The sequence below is a fragment of the Euleptes europaea genome, chromosome 6, assembly GCF_029931775.1.
Source record: "Euleptes europaea isolate rEulEur1 chromosome 6, rEulEur1.hap1, whole genome shotgun sequence".
Taxonomy (NCBI): Eukaryota; Metazoa; Chordata; class Lepidosauria; order Squamata; family Sphaerodactylidae; genus Euleptes; species Euleptes europaea.
Genome location: NC_079317.1, coordinates 78488524 through 78514446, shown reverse-complemented (window position 1 = coordinate 78514446; position 25923 = coordinate 78488524). Strand labels below are relative to the sequence as shown.

Below are 25923 nucleotides of genomic sequence, written 5' to 3'. Positions count from 1 at the left end.
GATCCGTACTGGTTGGCCGGGCAGATGGACTGGAAGAGGCCCAATAGGGTCACAGTCTGGGCGCCCTAGCCCAGTCAATACCAGCCGGGCCTAGAAGACTGGGCCAAGGCAGGGCCGCCAAGCCCGGATCCCTGCGCCTCTGTGGTCGTCTGCGGTCGTTCCCTAACACAGCCCGATCTCTTTCCAAGCCAGGGAGGCCTCTAACTGGAATCCACTGTGCCTGCCTCGGACGTTTTATAAGTCGATCTCCACTTTAGCAAGCGCCCCAGCAGCGAACCAGGAAGGGAAAGTTCCCACGTCGGCCACCCTGGTTCTGTTCTCTGCAGGCCTGAAGAATTTGGGGGTGGGGTGGGGGGGATTTATGGGCAGTCGGTCAAGACTGGAGGCCACGGCTGGGAAAGAAGTACTGGGCACCTGTATGGCTTTCTGCTTGCATTTGTCTGCAAACCCTACTTTATGCGCGATGAACTGGCTGGGGCTGCCTGGTGACAGAGGGAGCCTGAAAGGGAAAGGCCGAGAGATGTTGCCCGTTTCAATCGCTTTGTCCAACAAACCAGATCGGCAGGGTCTAGTCAGTGGCTTCCTTAGAGCCTCGCGCTGGGATCCTAAATACGTCCGCTTGGCGATCAGTTCCATCGATTTCCTTGGCATTTGCTCCCATTACGTTGTTTAATCTGTCTACCCTGTTTCGTTGACTTTACGCCACATTGCGATGGTTAGTCTCATTAGGCTGAATGGGATTGTCGTACCTGGGGCGTATCTGTACCTGTCGTGTTTGGAAAGTATTCCCTCAGAATCTCCCCACTCCCACCCCCCAACCCAGAGTGAATCTTGTGGCCATTTATGCATGGGAGGTTTTGCCTTGGATTCGCCGCTTTCTATGTGGACATTTTCCCCATCTGAATTCTCAAAACTCTGCATGAGGGCTTATTTTTAAGTCCTGAGCATTTGGATGGGGGAAATGTGCATCTACAGAGCAGCAAATCCAAGCAAAACCTCCCATGCATAAATGGCCCCTTGGTGACACAAACCAGCAACCAGAAGCACGCTTGTTTTGGAGTAGATTCCACCGGGCTTATTTCCATCCAATGGGCTCGCCGCCACCACCCCAGGGGGTGGCACAATTCCTCATGGGTTTTAGTGGAGCGAATTGCACCCATTGTGCCCCGAAGGAGGGGGCAGGGTCGGCTGCTCCCCCGTAGAATAGAAACAAGTTTACCCCCCCCCCCCAAAAAAATGTTGGGAAGTCCAAATGCAATTTCAGAAGACTGCGGTCTTGAGTCTAGCGCTGTGGCCACTAAAGGAGGGGGGGATCGCTAAACCTGGGAAGGTCCGAAATGTGCCTGACCACTCGCCAGCGAATGCAACAATAACCCAGGGCGCTTCCTCCTGGCATATTTGGAGGGGGGAGGGACTCCTAGCTGCAGTTATTGGGAAATAAATCTCACTGATTTCCCACTTTATAGATTTTTTGGGGGGTGGGGGGAGAGATCGGGTTACTAATCTGCACCTTTAGGGCCCCATCCTGCCACGCGGGTGCTCTTTTTCGTCCCAATGATTTCAAGTGGACGGCTGAGCACGTGCTTAAATGTCCTCTATGGAAATCGAAGGGGCTTATTTGGCTTGGCCGGGTCCTTCCTTTCCCAGAAAATCCCCCTGCGATAAAAACAAACTGCTGTTCGGGGGCGAATTGCTTCTGTTTAACGCTTCTTTTTAAAAAGACGCCTTTGAACTGGATTCACTTTCCAGCGAATGTGCTCCAGTTCGGAGCCTGAGGAACCGGAGTCTTTGCTTGCCTTCGCCACTGCCCACCCCCTGCATATTTTTGAATCTAATTCGGGGCTGTAACCATCCTTTGGAGCTTCTATGGCTCCAGCCTAGGCACATATACTTGAGCGTAAACTTTATTGAAACCAGTGGGACTTTCTCCCAGTGAACGGGCGTAGAATCGGACTCCGCAGCAGCGGCCCTGTCCTGGCTTACCCGAGCGCCAGTCCTAGAGGAACCAAGGGCGTGGACTCCCCAGCCCCACGCCTGCTTCCAATGGCATTTACTCCCAAGGAAGCACCTGGGAATAGGAGCCGGGTCACATTCCTATGAACGTTCAAAGCAAAGAGGCTATTCCACCCCCCCCCCTCGCGCGCCCTTTCTGGGGAACTGTTCTTGGATGGCGAGGCGGGCCGCGGTGAGGTCATTTGACGGGATCCGTCGCCGGGATCCTCTCGGTGGGGGACCTCTCCCCGCCTGGCAGCCTCCGACCTGGGATCTAGCCGAACCGGGAGGGGAAAGCAAAATGTGGGGCGCCCAGAGGTCCCCTTGGCCTCTCCGCGGGCCCGGCGCGGCGGCATCCGGGCGAGGGCGGAATGCCTTTACGCGCGCCTTGGCTCCGGAGCGCGGAGATCCCGCTCGGGCGGAGGCCCGGGGCTGGCGGAAAGGTCGCGCCGCCGGCTCGCCAGGCTTTGTGCGCGGATCGCCGGGGCGTCTCTCGGTGCCGAGCGTCCAAATTGACACCATATGCTTCCCGATGAGCCGCCTGGCCCCAGAAGCCGAGCCGCATAATCATTGCCACCGGGCTCGATGCGCTCCCCGGGGAAATTAAGGCATTGATTAAGGCTTAACCTTTATTTATTTTTATTTTTTTGCACGGAGCTGGCTCTTCCCACTGCTGGATCGAGCTGGGACCCGGTCCTCCAGCTCCCGGCGGCGGGCCGAGGGCCCCTCCTGGAATGCCAGGCTTCCTGCGCCGCGCAGGCGGAGATCCAGCGGGATCTTCAGGGCCAAGGAAGATCCAGCTCGGTGGAAGCCCCCCCCCCCCTTCAACAGAGGCTTGGGATCGCGCTGCGGCAGCTCGGAAAGTGCTTCCTTTCGGCTGGATCGGGCCCCTTCAGGCTGTAGTGGAGGCAGCCCGGATATCACTGGAATCCTGGACAAAGAGGGCGGGGAGGTGAATCTAGGGCGAAAACGCATGGGAGGTTTTGCCTTGGATATGCCGCTGTCTAAATGCACATTTTCCCCAGCCAAATTCTCAAAAGGCAAAAATAAGCCCCCATGCAGAGTTCTGAGAATTCAGATGGGGAAAAGGTGCATCCAGAGAGCGGCCAATCCAAGGCAAAACCTCCCATGCGTTTTCGCCCTAGTTTGCGCCCAGGGGAAGTAAATCGCAATGGGGCTGGGGGGGGGGGGGAAGGGTGCAGATGCCCCTCCTCCCTCTCTAAACCGAAGGGGAGGTGAGCGGCGGTCCCTTTCAGATGAGCCTGAGCCGTCGCAGGAACAGGGCCTCCTCGACGGATGGGTCTGGGAAACCCACATCTGACCATACACGTTCTGGGGGGCTCCCGCCTCCTCCCTCCCTCCCCCCTCCCTTAGCTCCCCAAACCGGGTGTCACTTCGCATTTAGGGGAGAGGCAGCGTGCCCCCTCGGTTGTGTCCGCGCTGGCCCCCGTGGCTACCTTAAAATAAAAAAAAGCCGCCTCCCCTCGGAGGGGAAGCGAGTAGAGTTCAGTCTCGTCGGAGTGATACCCAGATCCGGACGGAAAGGGTCGTTTTTATCCTGCTCCCGTTTGTCGTGACGATGCGATCCTCAAAAGCGGAGCGCTGTCACGAAGTGACATGTCCTGCCACAAGTGCTCCGACTGATCTTTTCAATTAGCCTCCCATGCATGATCCGCGGCGACTTCCGCCTATTCCCAGAAATTAAGCTCAAACTTGACGTGCAGCTAGTTTTATTTTAAAGACAAATGTCAGGGAGGCTCATCATATTTTTCCCCCTCTTCTATATTTGGAGCTTATTTATTGCTAAGGAGCGGAGTCTCGGGGAGTCAATTTAGCGGGAGGCTCCGCAGAGAGGAGGAGAGGAGAGCAGAGACACACAGAGAGAACCCAGGACCTTCTCCAGGGAGCCTTTGACTCCAAAGCTTAGAGCGGCAGGTTGGCGATGCTTTTCCAGCCATTTTCCCCCCCAAAATAAAACCAGACATTCCGGTCGCCTCCTTTTGGACAAGCGAGCCCTAGCTGGGGAGGACGCACCAGGACCATGGCGAAGCTCCGACCACTTCCATTTCTTTCTTTCTTTTTTTAAACCAACAATAATTTATTCCCTTCCCCCTCTTTTTCCAGAGGAGAGATGGGACCTGGGAGGGGTGTGTGATGCTGGGGGGTGGCTTTGGAAGGGCAGGGAGTTGGGAAAACAGGAGGTGCTGTTGGCTTAGTTTCCGCTCTGAGGAGCTCCGGAGCGGGCGGCCAAGGTGGACAGAAGAGACCTTCTCTGGGGCGGAGGTGGCTGGCGGACTCCAGCTTCGAGCTGCCGGGATCCCAATGTGGGGCTGGAGGAGCGTCCATCCCACGTCCCCCGCCCAATGCAAGGGAGGGGGTTTCCCCTCCACCCCACCCCCGCTCCCCAAGCCGGCTCTGCCTGGCTCCCTCGCTCGCTGGCTGCCAAGTACGCTGACAGGATGTCTCTGGATGAATGTGTGTAACCCAATGTTGCTCTTCTGGGCTGAGGGGCAGAGCTGAGACCGTGAATGGGATCTTTAGAGAGGAGTCAGCGTTGAGGATGCAATGGGGGGGGTGGCGGGGCGGTGTGTGTATGTGGGGGGACAGCAATTCAGAGAAGGTTGATCTTTCTGGTTGATCTGAGGATTGCTCTGGAATCTTGTACTTTATGTGTATGTGTGTTATTGTTTTGCAACTAACACAAGGATTGAGGTGAAAGTTGCTATTGCTACTGCTATACCTTGGCTTGCTTGGGTGGGAAGATGGATGGATGGATAGAGAGAGAGACAGAGATAGAGAGATGGAGAGAGAGAGAAAGAGAGATGGTGAGATACAGAGAGATGGAGAGAGAGAGAGAGAGAGAGATGGAGAGAGAGAGAGGGAGAGATGGATGGAGAGAGAGAGATGGATGGAGAGAGAGATAATCTCTGTGTGTGACAAAGAAACTGCAGGGCTGTGTCCTCCTTGGCTCGCCCATGCCCAATCTTGCCCGCCCGTGCCCCCCGCGCCCCCCCCAGCCCTCTCCCAAGCGCCTGCCGGCCTCGCCCTCCCCGTCCCCCTTGGCTCGCCCGACCTGCGCCCGATCCTCAGGTCTCCAAGGCTTCCATTCTCCTTCTTTTCCTCCCCCCCCCCCCGCCTCGCAGGTCACAGCGGCGTGAACCAGCTCGGCGGCGTGTTTGTGAACGGCCGGCCGCTGCCGGATTCGACCAGACAGAAAATCGTCGAACTCGCGCACAGCGGGGCTCGGCCGTGCGACATCTCCCGAATCCTGCAGGTGAAAATGCGGGTCGCCTCCCCAGTCGGAGCCGTCCTTCGCCTACCTTGCTTGAAAGCCAGCCTGTACTGGGAAAGGCTTGTAATGACTTCTACCTTCCTCTGTCTAGCCTACTTGGGGGGAGGGGGATTCGAACTTCTTCTCTAAACCATTGGGATATATATATATATATTGATAAATAAATGGATGCTTGACAATCTTATGTCTTATTGCCATTTGATAACGCAGTAATTTAGTTCCTTTATTAGTTGGCTGGGCTGAACAGATGATGCAATCCGTTCAAACCCCCACCCTAAATACGCTTACTTGGAAGTCAGCCCCATAGATAGTTACGCAGCTGAGTTCCAAGCAGGTGTCAGGGGGTAATAATTTTCCTTGTATATCTTCTGCATGCCTGTATGTATATCATATTAAGCGACGATCTGGTCATCAGCGCTGGTTGCCTTCGCAATGGTTTCTTGGGTGCTTGTTTAGGGCATTTAAGAGGTGCGAGCAAACAATTTGGCAAAGGGATTTGGCTTAGGGACCCCGGATGGCAGGTCCACCTTCTAGACCACCCATGCCCTCCCCCACCTCCATCCGCACCCTGAAATCTGAATGTTTTGAAAGCTGGTCGGATGAGGTCGATAGAAACCACCCTGCTCCCGAATCTGACATTTTTCTCCCGTTTTTCTCCTCCCCTCCTTTCAAGCGGGTTAAAAAATTTCCACCTTTGTAGCTTGTAGGGCCACGAATGTACTATTTTTTTAAAAAAAGAAAGAAAAAAGAAAAAGAAAAAAAACTTCTCTAAGTAAGTTCTCATACCATTTAAGGTATATTTTTGTGTTATAGACCCATGCAGATGCAAAAGTCCAAGTGCTGGACAATCAAAACGTAAGCTTGTCATTGTTTAATGCATACTTAAACAATTTTATTTTTGTCTTGAAATTATTAATAATGTGATTTTCTGTCCGCTTCCCTGATGCAGGTGTCGAATGGCTGCGTGAGTAAAATTCTGGGCAGGTATTACGAAACTGGCTCCATCCGACCGCGGGCTATCGGAGGTAGCAAACCGAGAGTAGCGACTCCAGAAGTTGTAAGCAAAATAGCGCAGTATAAGCGAGAGTGCCCCTCCATCTTTGCTTGGGAGATCCGAGACAGATTACTATCGGAGGGGGTCTGTACCAACGATAACATACCCAGCGTAAGTTCCTCAAAAAAACCCCTTTTTTTCCCTATCTGACCTAGAAAATACCCAGAGAGCTGCAGCTAACCCTCCCTTCTCTTTGTTCTTCTAGCTCTGGGGAAGGCTAAGAAGCTCCCCCTTTTATGCTAGGGCCAACATTTGGCGTGAAGATTTGGGGGGGGGGGTCTTAAAAAAAACTATTTCTCACGACTCATCCTTGGCTTTTGAGCTACCGGAGATTCTAAAGCTATATTCTTTATATCTCTCCAACTTTTCCCGGGGATCAAAGCAAAACCAATAAAAAAAAGACCGATGGCAAAATGTTTCTGGGTGAATCGCCGCTGTTCACCCGGCATCTTTTTAACGCATTTCGTTGAGATTTTAGATTGCAACCCCTGGCGTTTGTTTCTAGGTTGAAAAAACATTTCTGACCCGGTGTACATCTTCCATAGCTGCAATTCTCCAGAAGAAGGAATCCTGATGAGCACAACCCACTTGGGTTTTTTTGCATTGTAAATGGTTTTTTTGGGGGGTGGGGCGGAGGAGGGTGGGAAGAACACCCTGAGTCAAATCAGACGGGTCGGGGGAGCGCGATTTCAATGGGACTCGCTTGCTTCCGATAGCACCCTCCCATCTCAAGCTAACACGGCTGCAACCCACCACCCGTTTACTCCAGGGTAGTCCTGTTGCAGTCAATAAGGCTGCCTCGGGGCACAAAGATGGTTTTGGTTTATGACATTCGACCGCAGTGACGACGGTGGGACCCGCTTCCTTGTAAATGGGATTTGGGACTGAGTTTTAACGCTCTCTCTTCGAAGGAGGCAGATCGTGGGATCCAGGGCACGACGGCTGGGGGTGGGTGGGTCTTGCGTGGTGTTCTAGAGGACTCCTGGCAGCTCCCGTTTTACTGAACGCCCCTTCCTTTTCAGGTGTCCTCGATCAACAGAGTCCTCCGCAACCTGGCTAGCGAAAAGCAACAGATGGGTGCCGATGGAATGTACGACAAGCTAAGGATGCTGAACGGCCAGACGGGGACTTGGGGGACGAGGCCCGGGTGGTACCCGGGGACTTCGGTGCCGGGGCAGCCCACGCAAGGTAAGGAAGGCCAGGCCCGCCGTTTCCGCCTTCTCCCCCTCCCTCCCACCCCCCACCGATCCGATGTCTCTAGCGACCCCTCAAAGTCAGAAGGGACAGGACCGGACAGGGCTGTCTGCCTCCTCACCCACCCCCGCCCTTCCTCTCCGCCGCAGTGTGTCATATTGTAATGTATGGTCAACGGTGACGTATTGGGAGAAGAGGAGCGTGACCCGTTTGGAAGGCTTTTCCGAGGAGATTTTAAAACTTGGGCCATTTGTGCACGGGAGGTTATGCCTTGGATTTGCCGCTCTCTAGATGCACATTTTCCCCATCCGAATTCTCAAAAACTCTGCACAGTTGAGTTTGGAGAATTCGGATGGGGAAAATGTGCATCTAGAGAGGGGCAAATCCAAGTCAAAACCTCCGATGCATAAATGGCCATAAACGCCCATGCAGAGTTTTGAGGAGTCAGATGGGGAAACGGTAGTCTTTTATGCCTGAGAGGTTTTGCCTTGGATTTGCCGCTCTCTAGATGCGCATTTCCCCCATCCAAATTCTCAAAACTCAACAATAATCCCCCATGCAAAGAATTCAGGATGGGGAAAATGTGCATCTAGAGAGCGGCAAATCCAAGGCAAAACCCTCCCATGCACAAATGGCCTCAGAGTCTGGTTTGCATTTTTCTCCGTCCCTCTTCCAGCCCCCCCTTCCTATATGGCCTCCTATCGAAATCCCCACACACACCCTCTCCCGATTAAAATGCACTTTGATAAGACTCTGCAAAGAGTCTGCGACGACGAAGCGCTGACAGATTGCCAGATCAACATCATTGTATCAGATTGCGCTTTAAGTGTAATTGACAAATTAGGTAGCTATGAGCCGGGAGCGTCAAAGATGACGGGCAAGAAAGAAACGGAGGCCGTTTATGCACGGGAGGTTTTGCCTTGGACTTGCCGCTTTCTAGATGCACATTTTCCCCATCCAAATTCTCAGAACTCAACAATAAGCCCCCCCCCCCCCATGCAGAGTTCTGAGAATTAGGATGGGGGAAATGTGCATCTAGATGTGCAAATCCAAGGCAAAACCTCCCCTGCGTAAATGGCCGGACATTCCTTGCCTCTAGGAGCCCCTATTAGCGGGGTGGTTTTCATTTCTGCTTTCCTCGGAATGTCCCCCCCTCCCAAGTTTACTGAAAAACAAGCGTAGTGGGGGGGTATTTGTATGTAAAAGGTGAAGGGATTCGATTTCACCCAGCGCTGTGGTTATTCGAGTTTTACGATCCAGGTTGGAGTTGGTTGGAGTTTGCTCCTCACTGGTGTACCCAGTGGCGGATTGGGTCTAAAAATATTGGTTGCCAGGAGACGAAGGGGGCCCACCCACAACTATAAGGCTATCATTTAATGTTTTTTTATAAGAAACAAATAAAATTTTCAAAAAATACACAAGTGGGGGAAAAGGTACCATTAAAATGTTTGTTGCGTACAGTAATAGTATTCGAACTTCTATTCTATTTTCAAGCCACTAAAAAGGTCATTCACGTTTTTAACATGTCAAATGTTTACGGGGGCCCACTTCATCAGGGGCCCACTTTCCATGGGGCAAGCTGACACCCTGGCCAGACCCCTGACTAATCCACCCTCAGATAGACCAGCTCCAACTTTGCCAAGACAGGCCACTGTTTACCCTGAAGATTAATAGGTAATTGTCGTAGGGCACGACAAGGGGTTACTGTGCGGGATAAAGGGATGCTGCCTTGCTTCTCCTTGAGATGCTCAATAGCTTCTGGTTTGTTTGGGTTTTCTCCCCCCCCCCCCCCACGGGGCCTCTCTTCCCCAGCAGCCCCTCCTCCGCTTGTGGACGGTCTGCAAGGAGAGAGGTGTCTCCCCCCCCAACAACCTGCTTTTTGTTTCCATCCCCAAAAGGAGGTTAAAGCACCGGGGCAGAGAGAGAGAGGGAAAGAGAGAAAGAAATCAGTAACAATATGCGGAATATCTGGTACAAAGGATGTTTCTGTCACACGCAAGAATTTGTTATGGGAACAATTCTGTCGCTCTGTAATTGCTCATTAGAGATCGTTTTGTTTCTCATTAAGGCGACATGAATAAGCGCCTAGTTGGAGAAGACAGCTGTAGAAATGTTCCACAGGAGACCCCTGGACACGATACGGCACTGCTTGCCAATTAGACATGTCAGTTTTAAGAGAAGGGGAGCAAATCTAGGAGGGACGCTGCAAAGGCAGAGAGCTTCGGGGCGTCTTGTTAAGCTCCCGGCTCTCGGAGGGGATGAGAAAAGTCTTGAGGAAGTCGCCGGGGGGGGGGGGGGCAGAGGCGCGCCTCTCAGGCCATTTATGCACGGGAGGTTTTGCCTTGGATTTGCCACTGTCTAAATGCACATTCCCCCCAGCCAAATTCCCAAAACTCAACAATAAGCCCCCATGCAGGGTTCTGAGAATTCAGATGGGGAAAATGTGCACCTGGAGAGCGGCAAATCCCAGGCAAAACCTCCCGTGCCTTTTCATCAGTCAGCCGCCCGCGCCGAGATGAACCCGGCTCTCCCCAGTTGGCTTGAAAGGGCGTCCCATCCCCTGGCGTGAGATAGGAAAGCGAGCCCGGCACGCCGCCCACGAATGCGGGAGTATGTAGGTCGAGCGCCACCCCCACCCCCCAGCGCAACCCCAAGCGGGACTCCGCCCTTAGAAGCATAGGATCGTAGAGTTGGAAAGGGACCGCCAGGGTCATCTAGTCCAACTCCCTGCGCAATGCAGGAAGTTCACAAGTACCTCCCCCCGTGTGGTGAGAGCCAGCGTGATGTAGCGGTTAAGAGTAGTGGTTTGGAGCTGTGGAGGCTAATCTGGTGAACCGGGTTGGTTTCCCCACTCCTCCACATGAAGCCAGCTGGGTGATCTTGGGTTAGTCACAGCTCTGAGAGCTCTCTCAGCCTCACTTACCTCACAGGGTGTCTGTTGTGGGGAAGGGAAGGTGATTGTAAGCCGGTTTGAGTCTCCCTTAAGTGGTAGAGAAAGTCGGCATATAAAAACCAACTCTTCTTCTTCCCCCACACCCCTTCTAAGCCCACTGACTTCCCTGTGGTTGGAATGCTGTTCCCAGGGCTGGGCAATGGCCCAAGGGGAAGTCCAGAGCAACCAGCAGAAGCCTGGCACCTTTGCTCCGGGTGAGCCTGTAGCAGGCCACCCGTGAGCCTGGGGGCATCGGGCCTGTGCCGCGGCAGAAGGGTCCCTCCGGCTGCCACTCACCTCCCCGGCTGCCCCGCCCAGGGTGGGCTCTGGCCCGCCGAAGCCCAGGCGTCTCTGAGTCCCTTACAGTGCATTCCTAAGAAGAGTTGCTCCAGTCTAAGCCCGTTCATTTCAATGGGCTTAGACTGGAGTAACTCTCCTTAGGGATGCACTGCTTAGGCCATTTATGGCTTAGAGGTTTTGCCTTGGATTTGCCGCTCTCTAGATGCACATTTTTCCCCATCCGAATTCTCAGAACTCTGCATGGAGGCTTATTTTTGAGTTTTAAGAAGTTGGTTGGGGGACATGTGCATCTAGAGAGCAGCAAATCCAAGGCAAAACCTCCCATGCATAAATGACCTTTACATTTTAGGGGGCGCTGGCTGCAGGCTTGGCTTCTGAGTAGCTGTTTAAAACCAGGGCGAGCCCCCACCCCAGCTCTAGTCTAGGGAAGACCGCCTCTCCACGTTTTGCTGGCAGGCTTCTTAGAGAGAGCCACAGAGATCTCTGCAATCCAGAGGCTCCTAGGCTTGGGTTTCAGTCGACTCAGATCGGCTCTGGAAGTCAGAAAGGCTCCATCGGCCTTTGCTGTAGCTCAGACTAATAAAAGGGTCACTTTTTTAAGGCTGACAGAGTTGATTGGGAGGTTCCAGGGCCGAATCTGCATTTTTCGAAGGGGGGGACACTAAATGAAACCCTCCGTATATTGTATATATATTTTTCTTGAATACACACACACACACACACACACACACACACACACACACACACTTACATAGAATAAATTATGTTGACCTCTATGAACTGCTAATGAATAATTACACTTTTACTTTATTTTGTCTATCTATAATGTTTGAATATTCCCTCAGTCCATCTGCACACATCAAAACCCAGCCCAAGGAGAAAGTTTTTCCTGGTCATTTTTTTAAAAAATATATAGTGCACATAATTTTGACATGGGAATTTTGACATGCTCTTCATGCTCCTTTGCAGCCTGTTAAAGTACAGCCCAAGAAAAGCTTTGTCTGGTCATTATGTTGCTAGAAGCGAGAATGACTAAACTGAAGCTACTGTACTTTAGGAACTGGAAAAGACTCACTGGAAATGACAATAATGCTAGGAAACTTCTAAGATAGTAGGAAAAGAGGAAGACCCATCATGAGATGAACTGATGCAAGAAAGGAAGCCACAGCCCTCAGTTTGCATGACCTGAGCAAGGATGTTAATGATAGGAAGATTTGGAGGTCATTGAGTCATAAGTCAGGAGCGAACTGAGGGCACCTAAAGCACAGCCCTCCCTTCTTGTTCACCCCCTTTCCCAAGGTGTAAAATCAGGCTCTTGGGGAAGGCCAAGCCTAACAGATGGGGGGCAGGTCTACCTGTGGTCTCTGGCAAAGCAAAGCATAGCACAGCTTTCAGTTTTACAGCGTGGGAGGGGAAGAGAAGTGCCCTTCCTGGTCCCTTCCTCCCCATTGGACTCCAGGCTGCTCCAGGGCTTGCAGCCCCTCAGCAGAGCACAAAGCAGGGGGGCAGGGAAAGAGGGTTGCATTCTCAACCATTAATGGTCACCAGCCCCCCCCCCAAACTCCTCTGTGAGTGTTTAGAATGTGCCCTAAGCCCCCCTCCCAGAAGTCTCAGGTGCCCAAAACCTACCACAACCACTGTCAGCCCACGGTCCTTGAAGAGGGGGGCAAGTCGACAAGGACTTGGAAGGTCCTGCAGGTGGAAGAGCAGAGGGTTCCTCAGTTGAGGGAAGGAGGGAGATTGGAGAGGCCAAAGAAAGTTACCTGGGGTGTCTATGTCTCCCACTGTATAGAACTTGACATCTTTGAAATCTCCTCAGAAACTTTAGCTCCCCCTCCTCTTCAGTGGCCATAGTCTCTCCCAAGTAGCAGCAGCCATCTATTCCCTATCACTATGTATGGGTGTGAAAGCTGGACAATGAAGAAAGCAGATAGGAAGAAAGTAGACTCCTCTGAAATGTGGTGTTGGATGAGAGTATTATAGTTATCCTGGACTGCCAAAACAAACAAATCAGTGGGTTATAGATCAAATCAAGCCGGAACTGACCCTAGAAGCTAAAATGACTAAACTGAGGCTGTCGTACTTTGGTCACATTATGAGAAGACAAGAGTCACTGGAAAAGACAGTCATGTTAGGAAAAGATGAAGGCAGCAGGAAGAGTGGAAGGCCCAACAGTAGATGGATTGGCTCTATAAAGAAAGCCACAGCCCTCAGTTTGCAAGATCTGAGCAAGGATGTTAAAGATAGGACGTTTTGGAGGACACAGATTCATAGGGTCGCCATGAGTCGGAAGCGACTTGACGGCACATCACACACACACACATGCTGCAGAATGGGCCATCTCTTCCTAGCAATTGAGCCTCCCTACCTCCTGCCACTGCAGTGTACCTGACCCCTAGATCTAGTCCTGCACACCTGCCAGGAGAGACGGAGAGGTTTGAGGGGTTTTTTGCATCCTACCGCTGTTGAGGGTATGAAAAGCTGGAGTGTGGCAACATCTCTAGGGCTGGCACAGCAAGGGATGAGGCTCTGCTTGGCGCATGGAGAAGTTCTGGGAACTCGCCCTATTTTTTAGGGCCTGTTTGTCCCCTCCCCGATGGGGTTTGGGGGTCGATTTTTTTTAGACAAACAAATTATAGACTGCTTGAACCCCCATATTGTAGGAACCAAATCGAATCAAGGTACTTTCTTAAACAAAGGATTCAAACTCCTTTAAAATACCTTTTATCTAGTTTCTGTTTAGAAAGTGGCGGGTGCTGTAGGGCAGAAATCCTCGAGGCAACACCCATTCTGAAAAGACCCCAGGGGACCCCTAGGGTGCCATGCCTCCCGGTGCTGTTTACACCCGACAGCCCCTGAAACGGAAGCCTGATCCCCACTCCTTTCACGCCAGGCGTGCTCTTCGCCAGGAAATCCTCCGGGCTGAACCCCCGCGCCTTTAAACCGAAGCAGGGGGGGTCTCCTCTCTGGGATCGGGGTAGGGGCGCCACCACGAATTGAGGGCTATCGGCGCTGCAACCCAGGAACGTCGTTTGGGATTTCCCGTTTAATTTCAATGCTTTCCTTTTGCTGGATCTCTTGAAGCATGGGAGGTTTTGCCTTGGGTTTGCTGCTCTCTAAATGCACATTTAAAATGAGGGCAGCAGGAAAAGAGGAAGACCCAACATGAGATGGATGGACTCAAGAAAGCCACAGCCCTCAATTTGCAAGATCTGAGCAAGGCTGTCTAAGATAGGACATTTTGGCGGACATTGATTCATAGGGTCGCCATGAGTCGGAAGCGACTTGACGGCACTTAACAGGCACACAAGTGCACATTTTCCCCAGCCAAATTCTCAAAACTCAACAAGAAGTCCCCATGCAGAGTTCTGAGAATTCAGATGGGGACAATGTGCATCTAGAGAGCGGCAAATCCAAGGCAAAACCTCCCGTGCGTTTTCGCTCCTTGAAGCACTTCTAAGCCCCCTTGGCTTCAAAAGGAGACTTCAGTACAATGTTTAAAACCCGCTCCCTAGATACACACGAGACATTCCACCCAGCCTTAAGCGTGGCTCCTCGGAAGTCAGCCCCATTGGGTGCAATGGGGCCGACTTCCAAGTTAAGCGCCCCTGGGAGGCCCAGGTCTGCCTGGATCAGGGCCCCGCCGCGGTTTAAGCCGCTCCGAAATGCTAAGGAGTAGTAACTACTCCTGGAGTAGTTACGCATGGGAGGTTCTGCCTTGGATTTGGTCACTCTCTGGATGCACATTTCCCCGACTGAATTCTCCAAACTCTGCATGGGGGCTTATTGTCGAGTTCTCGGATAGAGAAAATGCGCATCTAGAGAGGAGCAAATCCAAGGCAAAACCTCCCATGCATAAATGGCCGTGCTCAGGGCGGGAGCGCCAGAGCCTCCAAGACCCCATTAATCATCGGTCGCCATACAGTTAAAGCACATGAATGGGAGGAAGGAGAGATTCGGCTGTATTCTTGGCCCCAAGTGGGGGGAGGGGGGAGAGAGATGGAAGAAGAAAGAGAAGAGAGGAGAAGACCTGAGGGGCAGTGCCTAGCGGGGGGGGGGGGTCTCTCCCCAAGCCCCCACCCCACCCCACCAAATTAACATTAATAAAACGGGAACATTCATGCCCATCTCTTAACGTTTTTCTGTCCCCTCGCGGGGCTGTCTCTGTGCTCCTGGATTTTTTTTTAAGAGTCCGTCACTCCCGAAGCATAAGGCGGGGTTAGATCTCAGAGGGGGACAAATATGGTCTCAATCTGATCAACGCCATGCGGCGGGAGCATAAAATAATGGCTGCACGAGGGCTGACAGAACAAAAAGAGACATCTCTATCCGGGAGAAATTCTCCAGTGGTTTAGCGGTTTTAGGGATCACCGAGACACTGTTTCTTATCTCCCCCTCCCTTCCCTTTCCCCCCTCGTTGTAAGACTAAAGCCTTCTATAGGATTTAGACACTTTCTCTTTCAACAGATGCTGCAATGTTTTGATCCTAGCTCTGGAGCTGAAAGGTGCCGCAATCGGTTTGCTATCTTTCTTTCTTTTTCTTTTCTCTCTCTTTTTTTTGTGCTAGTTTTCCGCCTCACTGATTAAGACACTAAGAAACCAAGGAATGATTTTATTTCCCAGCGTCTTTTATTCCCCCCCTCCTTTTTTCTTTCCTGGAAACAAATCCTATACCCAGCGTCAGATGGTCTAGCTATAGGATAATAGGGACAGCATATTCAGTCGCTTTCTGGCGGATTAGGTCTAGAAGGTGGAACGGACTATTGAGTTCATTCCTTTATAGGGCTTCTTTTTAAAGAGAGAGAGAGAGAGGGAGAAAGTCTCTCCCCCCCATTAAAAGAAAGAAAGATATCTTAATTGTCTGACATTTCAAAAAAAGAAACATATCTGTTTTGCCGGATCAAACCTTTAAATAGCTTTAACAGACACCCGGGTTTTTCGTTTGTTTGTTTCGTTTGGTTTTTTATTTTATTTTGGGGGAGGGGAACTGGGGGAGGGGAATGAAAAGCGAAAAAGCCTGCAATAAATACTAAATTAAGGGCCCTCGGTTTAAGGAGCGAGCCAACTTCATCCTGTTGAAGTCAATGGGAGATTTTCCGTTGATTTCGATGGAACCAGATCGCAGCCTTCCTGGTTTTTAGGAGGGCTGTCCAGCCGGGGATGGGAAAGGGTTTCGAGTCCCGTTTGGAAGAAAGACCCCTCCAGTCTTTAAGGTGGAAATCTGGGCTGCCGTTTTCACCTTGGAAGAAGAGGGATCCCCCTGCCTCGCTTGGAAGCGAGTTTTATTTGTTTCTCTGCTCTGAATGGCGCAGGCGAGGGCAGGCGGCCTTGGCAGGCGAGGGCAGGCGGCCTTGGCCACGCATGAATAGGTGCTGACATGCACGGGGGGGGGGTCACAAGCCCTCTGGCGGGAAAGGCATGTCCCCGGGGCCAGGGCGTGAGACCCCCCCTTCCAATACGCACAGGCACCCAGATGCAATGGGGATTGCGCCGCCGCTGTCAGCAAAACCAGGCTTGCGCCCAAGCGTTGGGATCTGCTCCAGGGGGGCAACCCTGCAACCCACACGGTTGCAAAACCACCTCAGACTAGCTGAAGTGGGGCTGAAAGCCCAAGCATTAGATGTTTTTATGCACCACCACCCCCCTCTCTCACACACACACACTGGTGTCTTGTAGATGATGCGCAGTCAAACTCACAAGCCGACGCCGGACGGTTTCCAGTACAGGCGATTTTGTCCCGCGGGCTCCAGTAGTTCTTTGCCACTTATGCCTGGGAGGTTTTGCCTTGGATTTGCCGCTCTCCAGATGCACATTTTCCCCATCCGACTCCCCCAAACTCTCCATGGGGGCTTATTTTTGAGTTCTGAGAATTCGGATGGGGAAAACATGCATCTGGAGAGGGGGAAATCCAAGGCAAAACCTCCCGTGCGTTTTCACCCCTTGTCTTCGCCTAGTCCGGCAGTCGGGTTGCTTTCTCTTCTTCTTCACTAGTCGGTCCGCAGTCCGATGAACTCCACTTTGTTTGTGCTTGATGAAGTTCTATGGGTTTTGTTGTAGTCAACAGTGGGGCGAGATGTTTTAAACACAGCAGTTGTTTTAGCTGATTTGCAAGAGATCTGATTTAGGGCGGTTTGACTGGGGAAATGCTCAGTTTGAGTGCCATCCTGAACACGGCTTGTTCAGAAGTAGTGTAGGGTCCGCTTGTCTGTGGCAGCCCGATCTGAAGTCTGGCTAAACGGAAGGATCTACCTACCTACCTACCTACCTACCTACCTACCTACCTACCTACCTACCTATCATCTATCTATCTTTAAAATATTTATATCCCAAGTTCCCCATGGGAGAACCTCTCCAGGAGATTCTCCTGCTCCCATGAGGGCAATTGTACATGCACCATCAGCACATGTGCATGCAGTGGGGGAGTGGCCATTGAGTCAGCTTGCCTGATGGCAAGTGAGCCCTGTGGGCCCCTGATGAAGTGGGGCCCCTTAAACATTAGCCAATATGTTAAAAATAAGAATTAAATGACAGCCTTATAGTTGTGGGTGGGCCCCCTTTGTCTCCTGGCAACCAAAATTTTTAGACCCAGTCTGCCACTGTGCGCATGAGTTTATTTTTGCCCCATGTAAATAAAGTGGACAGCGTTAGTCTCACAAGCAAAGGGGGAGTGAGATCTGTGTAGGAAATCCATCATGCATGAAGACCCCTTACCGGCTCAAGCTCCAATCCCAAGCATACTTACTTGGGAGTAAATACTATCAAACACAGTTGGTCTTGTGTGTGTGTGTGTAAAGTGCCATCAAGTCACAGCCAACTTATGGTGACCCCTTTTTGGGGTTTTGCATGGCAAGAGACTAACAGAGGTGGTTTGCCAGTGCCTTCCTCTACACAGCAACCCTGGTATTCCTTGGTGGTCTCCCATCCAAATCTTACTGCCCAGTAAAGGTGCTGAAAGCATTAATCCAAATACCCGATCTTAGCTGATTTATATGAGTGCCATACAGGTACAAAGCACAAGGATATCACATCAGTTATTAATCGCTCATGTGTCCCCTGCTTCTTTCCCCTCTCTAATACATGAGCGTGGTACCCAGGAAGGTATTGCATCCCTAGGCAAAGGTGGAAGCCTACGTATGCTTCCTCTGAAGTGAGTCCCACTGACCTCCCTGATAAGGACTGCTGCCTTACAGGCATGTGATCCTCTAAGAACTGTTGCAACACAGGTGGGTGTTCTGTGCTGAGTTCCCTAAACCGGAATGCCAAAGGGATCCAGAGGCTTAAGATTCCACCATCCCGGCAGCATCGCTTAGGAAAAAAACGGAAGCCAGCAGGAGGACGGCTCTTGAGCTGGCTGGATGTTTGTTAAAAGCAAAGTGGAAACCCACAAGTGCCTTTCCCTCTGAAAACACCCGAAAAGTCAGCAGCCAACTTGGGCTAGCAAACAAAAAACAGGGCCCTCGTCTCAGGACCCTCTTCTCTGCTAGGTGAAGCTTCTCTAATCTAAGCTAAGGAGTTCTCCCCTCTCCTTTACCCCCCCCCCTTTTTCTGGTGTTGAGTAAACAGGCTCAGTGTATGGAGCTGGCCTATTCACCAGTTTAGGGGTGTTTTTTCTTTCTTCCTCGGCTCCTATAGAAAGTTTTTTTTTTTAAAAAAAATCCTAAATAGCATTGAGTAGCCCAGCCCAGGGGACAGTGATTAATGATAGTTGTGCCTAAAGGTTAACATACTTCACTGAAAAGTCTGTTGACTGGGATCCTTGTGATACAATGTGGGCCACGGCGAGCCTGAAGAGAATCCTTTTGTCAGGCCGGCCTGATTGTGTCCTCCAAATTCTGCCCACGAAAGTTTGCCAACCCTCCTCCTTGCCCCAAGAGTTTAATAGTTTCCCTTACTCTGCGGGCATTGTGTCCCGGTGAAAAGCAGCCCCTGCTCTATTCAAGTGTTGGTGGTCATCTCAATAGATCTCCAAACGCCCATATGGTGACCACTGGAGATGAATCCAACTGTTTAAATGGGAGAGAAAGTTGGGGTTTTAAAACATTTCAAAGTGTTTGAAAAGATCCCAACCAGATCCTGTCACAATTCTCTTCAGCCTTTGAAGGCCAGGCCCATTGTGAGCTGATTATAAATGATATTACTTTAAAGTTGATTTCCCACAAATATATTTCCAAGCTGAGAGAGAGAGAAAGCTGGCCATTTATTTTTTAGCGATTCCCCCCCTCTTCTTCTGATTCCAGCAACTTTGTGCTAAAAAGAATCCCTAATTCTGTGTGTGTGTGTGTGTTTTTATTTAGCGACATCAAAAACCACTCTGAATTATGCTCTGAAAGGAAAGGGAGAGTTAATTCACTGACAACTTCTCCTCTGCCTCCTCAGAAATGTCCGTTCCTTTTGTAAGCTCCCCTTCTCCCCCCTCCTTTCCCCTTCCCCTCAGTGTCTGCAGACACTTTGAAAGACAGCTAGACCACGAGCATATCTTTACCTCCAGCAGCAATGTGAAAACAATAAAACTTTCCCTTGTTTAATGATAGAAATTACATTAAAAGTGGTGGAAATGCCCTAATTAAAAATGTACCGCTTAAACGATATGCCAGGCGCTCAGCTGCAAAATAGCATATTTAGCTACTTAGCGAACTCACTACTATTTCTTTTTAAAATTACATGTTAAATTTTTTTAAAAGAAATCTTACTTTTCTCTGGTGCAACACATTACAAAGAATGGACAGTCCTTTTATCTAAATATAAAATTCCATTTTCAGCAATTATAGCCTGTTCTTGGTGATGATATAATTACAGCTGTGCTCTGTAATAGGTGTCAAGGCAATGCACACTCATACAATAGTTGAATAAAACTGCAGAACAATGCCGGCACTTCTAAATTCACAACCTTTAAAATGAAATTGACTGTGCAGAATTCAAATCAAAACTAGATAAATATTTTTTTTAAAAGATTACAAGCTTGATTTGGTTTCTTAATAGCATTTTCTGCAAACCTATCAACATCTAATTGATTAGGTAGGCATTACTGATTATAGATAATCTGAAATACTGAACATCACTATTTTAAATGTAGCAATAAGTAAATAAATTTCTCCGACAAAGGATCTTTCAGGGCATTTTGCAAAAGTTGCAACCATATTCCCTCGAAACTCTATTTAAACTTGTTATATTGAGGATGGGGTCAAGAAGAGATATCTGGTTATTAGTAAGACATAAAAAGATATGTATCCATTCTTCGATCATATAGTAAAACATTATTATTTAAATATTTCTTAACTCCATCCTGCTTTAGTCACATGAACACATGAAGCTGCCTTATACTGCCCTTGGTCCATCAAAGTCAGTATTGTCTACTCAGACTGGCAGCGGCTCTCCAGGGTCTCAGGCAGAGGTCTTTCACATCTCCTACTTGCCTAGTCCCTTTAACTGGAGATGCCGGGGACTGAACCTGGGACCTTCTGCATGCCAAGCAGATGCTCTACCACTGAGCCACGGCCCCTCCAACTTTAGCTGTGCCTCCATCATTATATTCCATTTTGTATATGGCCTCCCTCCACTTTTACCTTAACTGTATTGAAGGAAGACTTAATTCTCTTTCTCTTCAGCTGCATAAATGTTTTGGATAAGATGATACTTGCCATTCATCCATCTCCAAAACCAGAGTTGTCCTATACGTACTAGTGTGGCCCTCATATATTACAAGCCAGTTAAACCAGTGTGGCTTAAGCTTATTGCCTTCTTTGAAATATGCAGCCCAACCCTAAGCATATTTATCTCAGGCTAGAGCTCTGGTTGTACACCCATGTATGCATTAATTGATAGCTATCTAGCTACCCATACGAAATTCGCCCCATGGTTCAGACTGATAAAAAAAGACCTTTTTAGAGCCCCCTACCTGGCAGACATCGCAACATACAGCCTCAGAGCAGCCCTTACATTGCTATGGTTCCAAGCTATGCCCACGGAGCTACTTATAGGCCATTAAAAAGAAAAAGCCCTCTGGCGCAACACATTTGTATATGTGGTGGTTCAGTAGAAGATCTCCCCCATTATGTCCTAGCTAGCCTGTCCTTTATACACTGAGCCGCGGAACAAGCTTTTGGCAAACATTCTTTCAGTGTCACAATTATCATCTGATGTTGACAAATTAATCTATTTGTTATCGGATATGGACCCTTATGTTTCCTGAAAAATGGCACTGTTTGCCCTGGTGGCCAAGAAAATCAGGGCGAAGGAAATCACGAAAGGTGGTAAAGCTGGATAGAGCCGAATGGGCGTATTTTAATTTCTTAATGTTCGTATTCTTTTAACGATTCCGGTTTTGTATATTTTAACTTGTTAATGATAATGTATGCATGGAAATGTTATGCCTACAGGCTTCTGCAGATATTTCAGTTTTGAGGAGCACTTCCTCTTGTACACCCTTTGCAGCGGGAAAGCTTACATGCTCCACAACAGATAAGTGGATCAGAGTGACCATGGGCAAGTCAGTCTCACCCAATTTAAGTGAGACGTGCCGGCCAACCCTGTACATATTGATTCAGAAATAAGTTCAGTTGGATTTGCAGTCAGGACTCAGGTCACGGATGCACGCATAGGATTGCAGCCTATAGATTGTTGCACTATCCCGAAACGTGTTTTGGGTCCAAACATACACTGGCAAATCAACATATGGATTGAGCTGGAAGAGGCTGCCTACACAGATTGCGAGGGCCAACATTGTTTACTATTGTACAGCCTGGTCTGTCCTTTTTTTGTGGTAGATGGCTGCCCACAGCAAGAAGGAGGGGGTGAGAATACCAACTCCATCAGTTCAAATGGGGAAGATTCCGACGAGGCCCAGATGAGACTCCAGCTGAAAAGGAAACTGCAGCGAAATCGGACATCCTTCACACAAGAACAAATAGAAGCGCTTGAGAAAGGTGGGTGGCGTTCTCTATGTGCCCAACAAAGGGGATGCTTCCCTTTGTCTGCCCCAAACCCAATTTGCCAGATTGGGGGGGGGGGGAAGGTGTTGATATTAACTGATGCAAATCTCAGAAGTTTCTGGAGCATCTCTTAAATATTTACGTAATAACCAAATTTGCACTGACCCTCAAATGCTCCCAGGGTTGCAGTGTAGGCCAGGGGTGTCATACATATGGCCCAAGGGCTGGATCCGGCCCCATCAGAGCTCTTGTCTGGCCCATGAGCCAGCCAAGGTAGCCACCTCCCCCACTCTTGATCTAGGTTGGCAAGCCTGCTGTGGTTTCACCAGCTGAGGCAGCCACCCTCTCCCTGCTCCCAATCTGGGCTGGTGAGGCACGGCTTAGCCCAACCAAGTGACATTTATGTCATATTCGGCTCTCGTAACAAATGAGTTGGACACCCCTGGTGTAGGCTGTTGGTGTGAAGGAAAACGTCATCTTCCTTTTCTCAGCGGACCTTATGTGCTTGAGGGGCTGTTGGTGTCACTGAGGTTGCAAATCTTATTTTGACCTGGTCCAGTTTAATCGCCACCAATGAGTAGTAGACTTTCCGCTTCTTGGTGCAGGTCCGATTATGGGCTGAGGTGTCAATATATTGTTTAAATGATAGCATGGGAAATGCCTAGCATGCTAACGGACCCAAATTTCACCCTAGCACAGAGTAATTTGCTAGTTTCTCCTTAATCCTCTACCATTGGACACAGTCAAAAGATTTTAGTTTTTAATCACATAACCCCAGGATGGGAGTGTGTGTGCATTTATATGTGGGGTGGGGTTGTGAGGGAGAGTGAATGTTGAACCGTGACATCTCTCACTTTTGAAATACACTCACATATTATCTTATTCAAAAGCGCTTTTGTAGGAAGAAGCCTCATAAATGATTTAAAGCAGAGAGTGTTCTAAAAAAGAATCATACAGTAGCTGAAAGCAATACATGATTGTTCTTTTTGAAACCTATTTTTAACACTCATTCTATACTGTTTCCTTTATACCAGAATTTGAGAGAACCCATTATCCTGACGTGTTTGCCAGAGAGAGACTAGCTGCCAAAATAGACTTACCTGAAGCAAGAATACAGGTACCCAAATAGCTACACCATTTCTTGTTCGTCTGGGCTCACTCGCTTTTTCTCCTTCCCTCCCTTTTTCTCACTCTCGAAAGAGGTACACCCATGTTTTTTTGTCAGGGGGAAAGACTCAGGTTCCGAGGAAGCTTTTATAACTGCACCAAAAGAAAGAATCAAGCGGGGGTGGGGGATTCATGGAGATGGGAAAATGCAGACCGTGTTGCCACTTCTCTTCCAGATCTCATCTAGATCCAGGGCTGGATCAACCATTAAGCAAAATAAGCACGTGCTTAGGGCATCAAGGGAAGGGGGGCACCACAGAAATTCTCCATTGTCCGATTTACCATGGACCGTATGGTGCAAAATTGCAAATGGCGCAGCTGAACCGGGGTCCACAAAAGGGGCCCCCACAATAAATGAAAAAAATTACATACATACAGTGACTAAAAAAACCCAACAACCCAAAACTGAACATCACAATTTTACTCTTATCCTTTCAAAAAAAAAAAAAAGATGAAGAAAAAGTGGGAACTGAGAATAATCACACTAGGCTCAATATATTATTTTTTGATGGTTTATTATTGTTTATACTTTGAATTACATATATATGGGACCACCAAATTTTGTAAGTGCTTAGGGCCTCTAATGGTCTTAATCCAGCTCTGTCTAGATCCATATTGTGATATGGATGCACAGTGAATGTCTAAAGTGCCCCATGGAAAGATGCAGCAGATAGCCCTGCATGTTAAGCGCTAAACATCCGGCCTCATTCCCTTGGTAACAAATGGAAGAGTAGATGCGGGTTATTTATAAGGGTCCTCTCTTCTTTTCTACGGAAGCAGATCTGAGATGTCTGCGGGATACGACACTCCTTTAATTGTATTGATGGAAGACATGTTGCATTTGTAGGTGTGGTTTTCCAATCGGAGGGCAAAGTGGAGACGGGAAGAGAAACTAAGGAATCAGAGAAGGCAAGCCAGCAACACCCCCAGTCACATTCCCATCAGTAGCAGTTTCAGCACAAGTGTCTACCAACCGATCCCCCAACCCACAACACCTGGTAAATATGCTCAAAGGAACACTTTGACTGGTCGCTCACCCATTCTGGGTAATACAGTAATACAGTCATCTGATTGAAGGGTAAACTAATACGCCCATCCTGTCTATCTATCTATTCTATTATAGTTTCCTCTTTCACATCAGGTTCAATGCTGGGCAGGACAGACACCGCGCTAACAAACACATACAGTGCTTTGCCACCCATGCCTAGCTTCACAATGGCTAACAACCTGCCTATGCAAGTAAGTATAATCCACTAATATGCTCTCTGCAAGCTGAGTGATTATTGGGTAATGTTTTATCCTTTGAAGTGGGATGGGAGGATGTTAAGCCCTGCTAAAAAGGGGAGTTTTTCCAGTGGTAAAAGGGATTTCTATATCAAACCGTCGCTAAACGTCCTTACCTATAAATCCATGTGGAAACTCATTATTATTAGCTTCCCTTTACAAATGGGAAGCCCTGTGTCAGGTATCAGTTGATACATGTTTGAACTACTCTGGAATAACTACCACCCCACAGTTCCAGGCTTAGAATAAAAGTAGAACCACTATCCATTCTTTGAAATGCAAAAAGTCCATCTTTTTTGTGTGGTTGTTGTTTTTTGGTAACCCCACTAATCATGAGAGATGGCTAAATGATCTTGCTGCCTTGAAGCTGCCTACTGCAAACATCTCCTGTTTGTTTGAACAGGATCATACTAGAGAAAGTGAGTAGATCATAGCACCATAATTCTGTAATTTTGAACTTTCACAGGGATCCCAGAGTGCATAATGTTGATCTGAGATCTGGTTTACAACCCTGTTTAACCATACTTTAGGCTTGGACAACTCTCAGGGTGGTTGTGTGAATAAACATGACAGTAAGCTTTTATAGAGTGAAATGTAGACAATATAGATGATAATAACATTCCAGATTTTTTTTGTTACTTAAAATGTTTATATGTATCACAAAAATAGACCCATATTAGTTCCAAATGGGGGTATTCTAGTTAAATAATGTGGCTTAGTTCTTTATCCAGAATGATCTCACCACTGCTGATCAATTTTGCCTCATGTTTTGCTCAGAGAGTAACCGTATTGGTCCTATTTAAGGCTCACTTTTTCATGTGTTAAAGCGGGGGATGAACATGTTTTCTAACTCGTAGCAGTAAGAATCTTTGCTCAAGGCCTCTTTGTTAAATCTCCAGTGCACTTTGATTTTGTGTTTTAACTCATATTTAGCATGCTCTTCACTCTTTTAATGGCTTCTTAGAGGCACATTTTAAATGGTGCTGGTGATAGTATGAAAAAAGGAGGCAATAGCTAATGCAAATCAATTGACTCTGGAATAAATGGATTTTTAAAATTAATCACAAGACTATGTTCTCTGAGACCCTGATTTCATAAGCTACGTGGCATCTAAAAGACAAATTCTTGGGTTTCCAACAGTTGCTTAATAGGGAAGTTGTGTGATATCCTGATCTCAAAGAGGCAAATGGAATTGGATTTATGACTACATGGACCTTTGACAATTGGATGCAAAGGGTACATTCTTTATTCGCAAAGAATCCAGGGGTGTTTCCCCATAGGACTATATGAGTGGCGCCTGGTTCAGAACACTTTGCACAGAAATCAATAGACCTTACTTCCACATGATGGCGTCAATCCAATGCAGAATGCAATGTGATTTCAACATGTCCTAAATTAGCTTAAATCTATGTGGCCACTGACTCCAATCCAGAGATTGCTCTTAAATTCTGCTGAATTTACAGGGACTAGAAGCCATTGTTGTCTTGTTAGCTTTACTAGGACGTAGGTGAAACTAAGTTCTTTTGAATCAAGGTCACTGTGCTTAAGCTCTCAGTGCAAGAGTGGTTTCTTGAGCAATTTTGTCAGTATTGCCCATATGGAAGACAGAATTCAGGCTTCATAGATGCCAGAATACAACCCCGTATTGGACCGTGCTTTGTTATAGGCTTCATTGCTAATGATTAGGACACTGCAGAAGGTGCCCAAAATGAAAGGGCTACCAAAATGACCATCAAGTTGGATCAAGATAATAAATGGTAGGCAAGTATTGGGGAGAGTT

At 48.8% G+C, this 25923-nt stretch overlaps 1 protein-coding gene across 4 annotated transcripts in view; it reads left to right on the top strand.

The window, feature by feature from the left end:
* Positions 1 to 25923, top strand: part of PAX6 (paired box 6) — a 31929-nt gene that overhangs the window by 1015 nt on the left and 4991 nt on the right. Inside the window, exons 2-9 of one of the 4 annotated variants that reach the window (XM_056850793.1) lie at positions 5136 to 5266; positions 6098 to 6139; positions 6234 to 6449; positions 7361 to 7526; positions 21528 to 21686; positions 22727 to 22809; positions 23707 to 23857; positions 24001 to 24098. In XM_056850793.1, coding sequence (XP_056706771.1) covers positions 5136 to 5266; positions 6098 to 6139; positions 6234 to 6449; positions 7361 to 7526; positions 21528 to 21686; positions 22727 to 22809; positions 23707 to 23857; positions 24001 to 24098 — 1046 coding nt within the window. Of the gene's footprint in view, positions 1 to 5135; positions 5267 to 6097; positions 6140 to 6233; positions 6450 to 7360; positions 7527 to 21527; positions 21687 to 22726; positions 22810 to 23706; positions 23858 to 23982; positions 24099 to 25923 lie in introns of all 4 variants that reach the window. The other 3 variants (XM_056850792.1, XM_056850795.1, XM_056850794.1) reach the window with 3 other exon arrangements.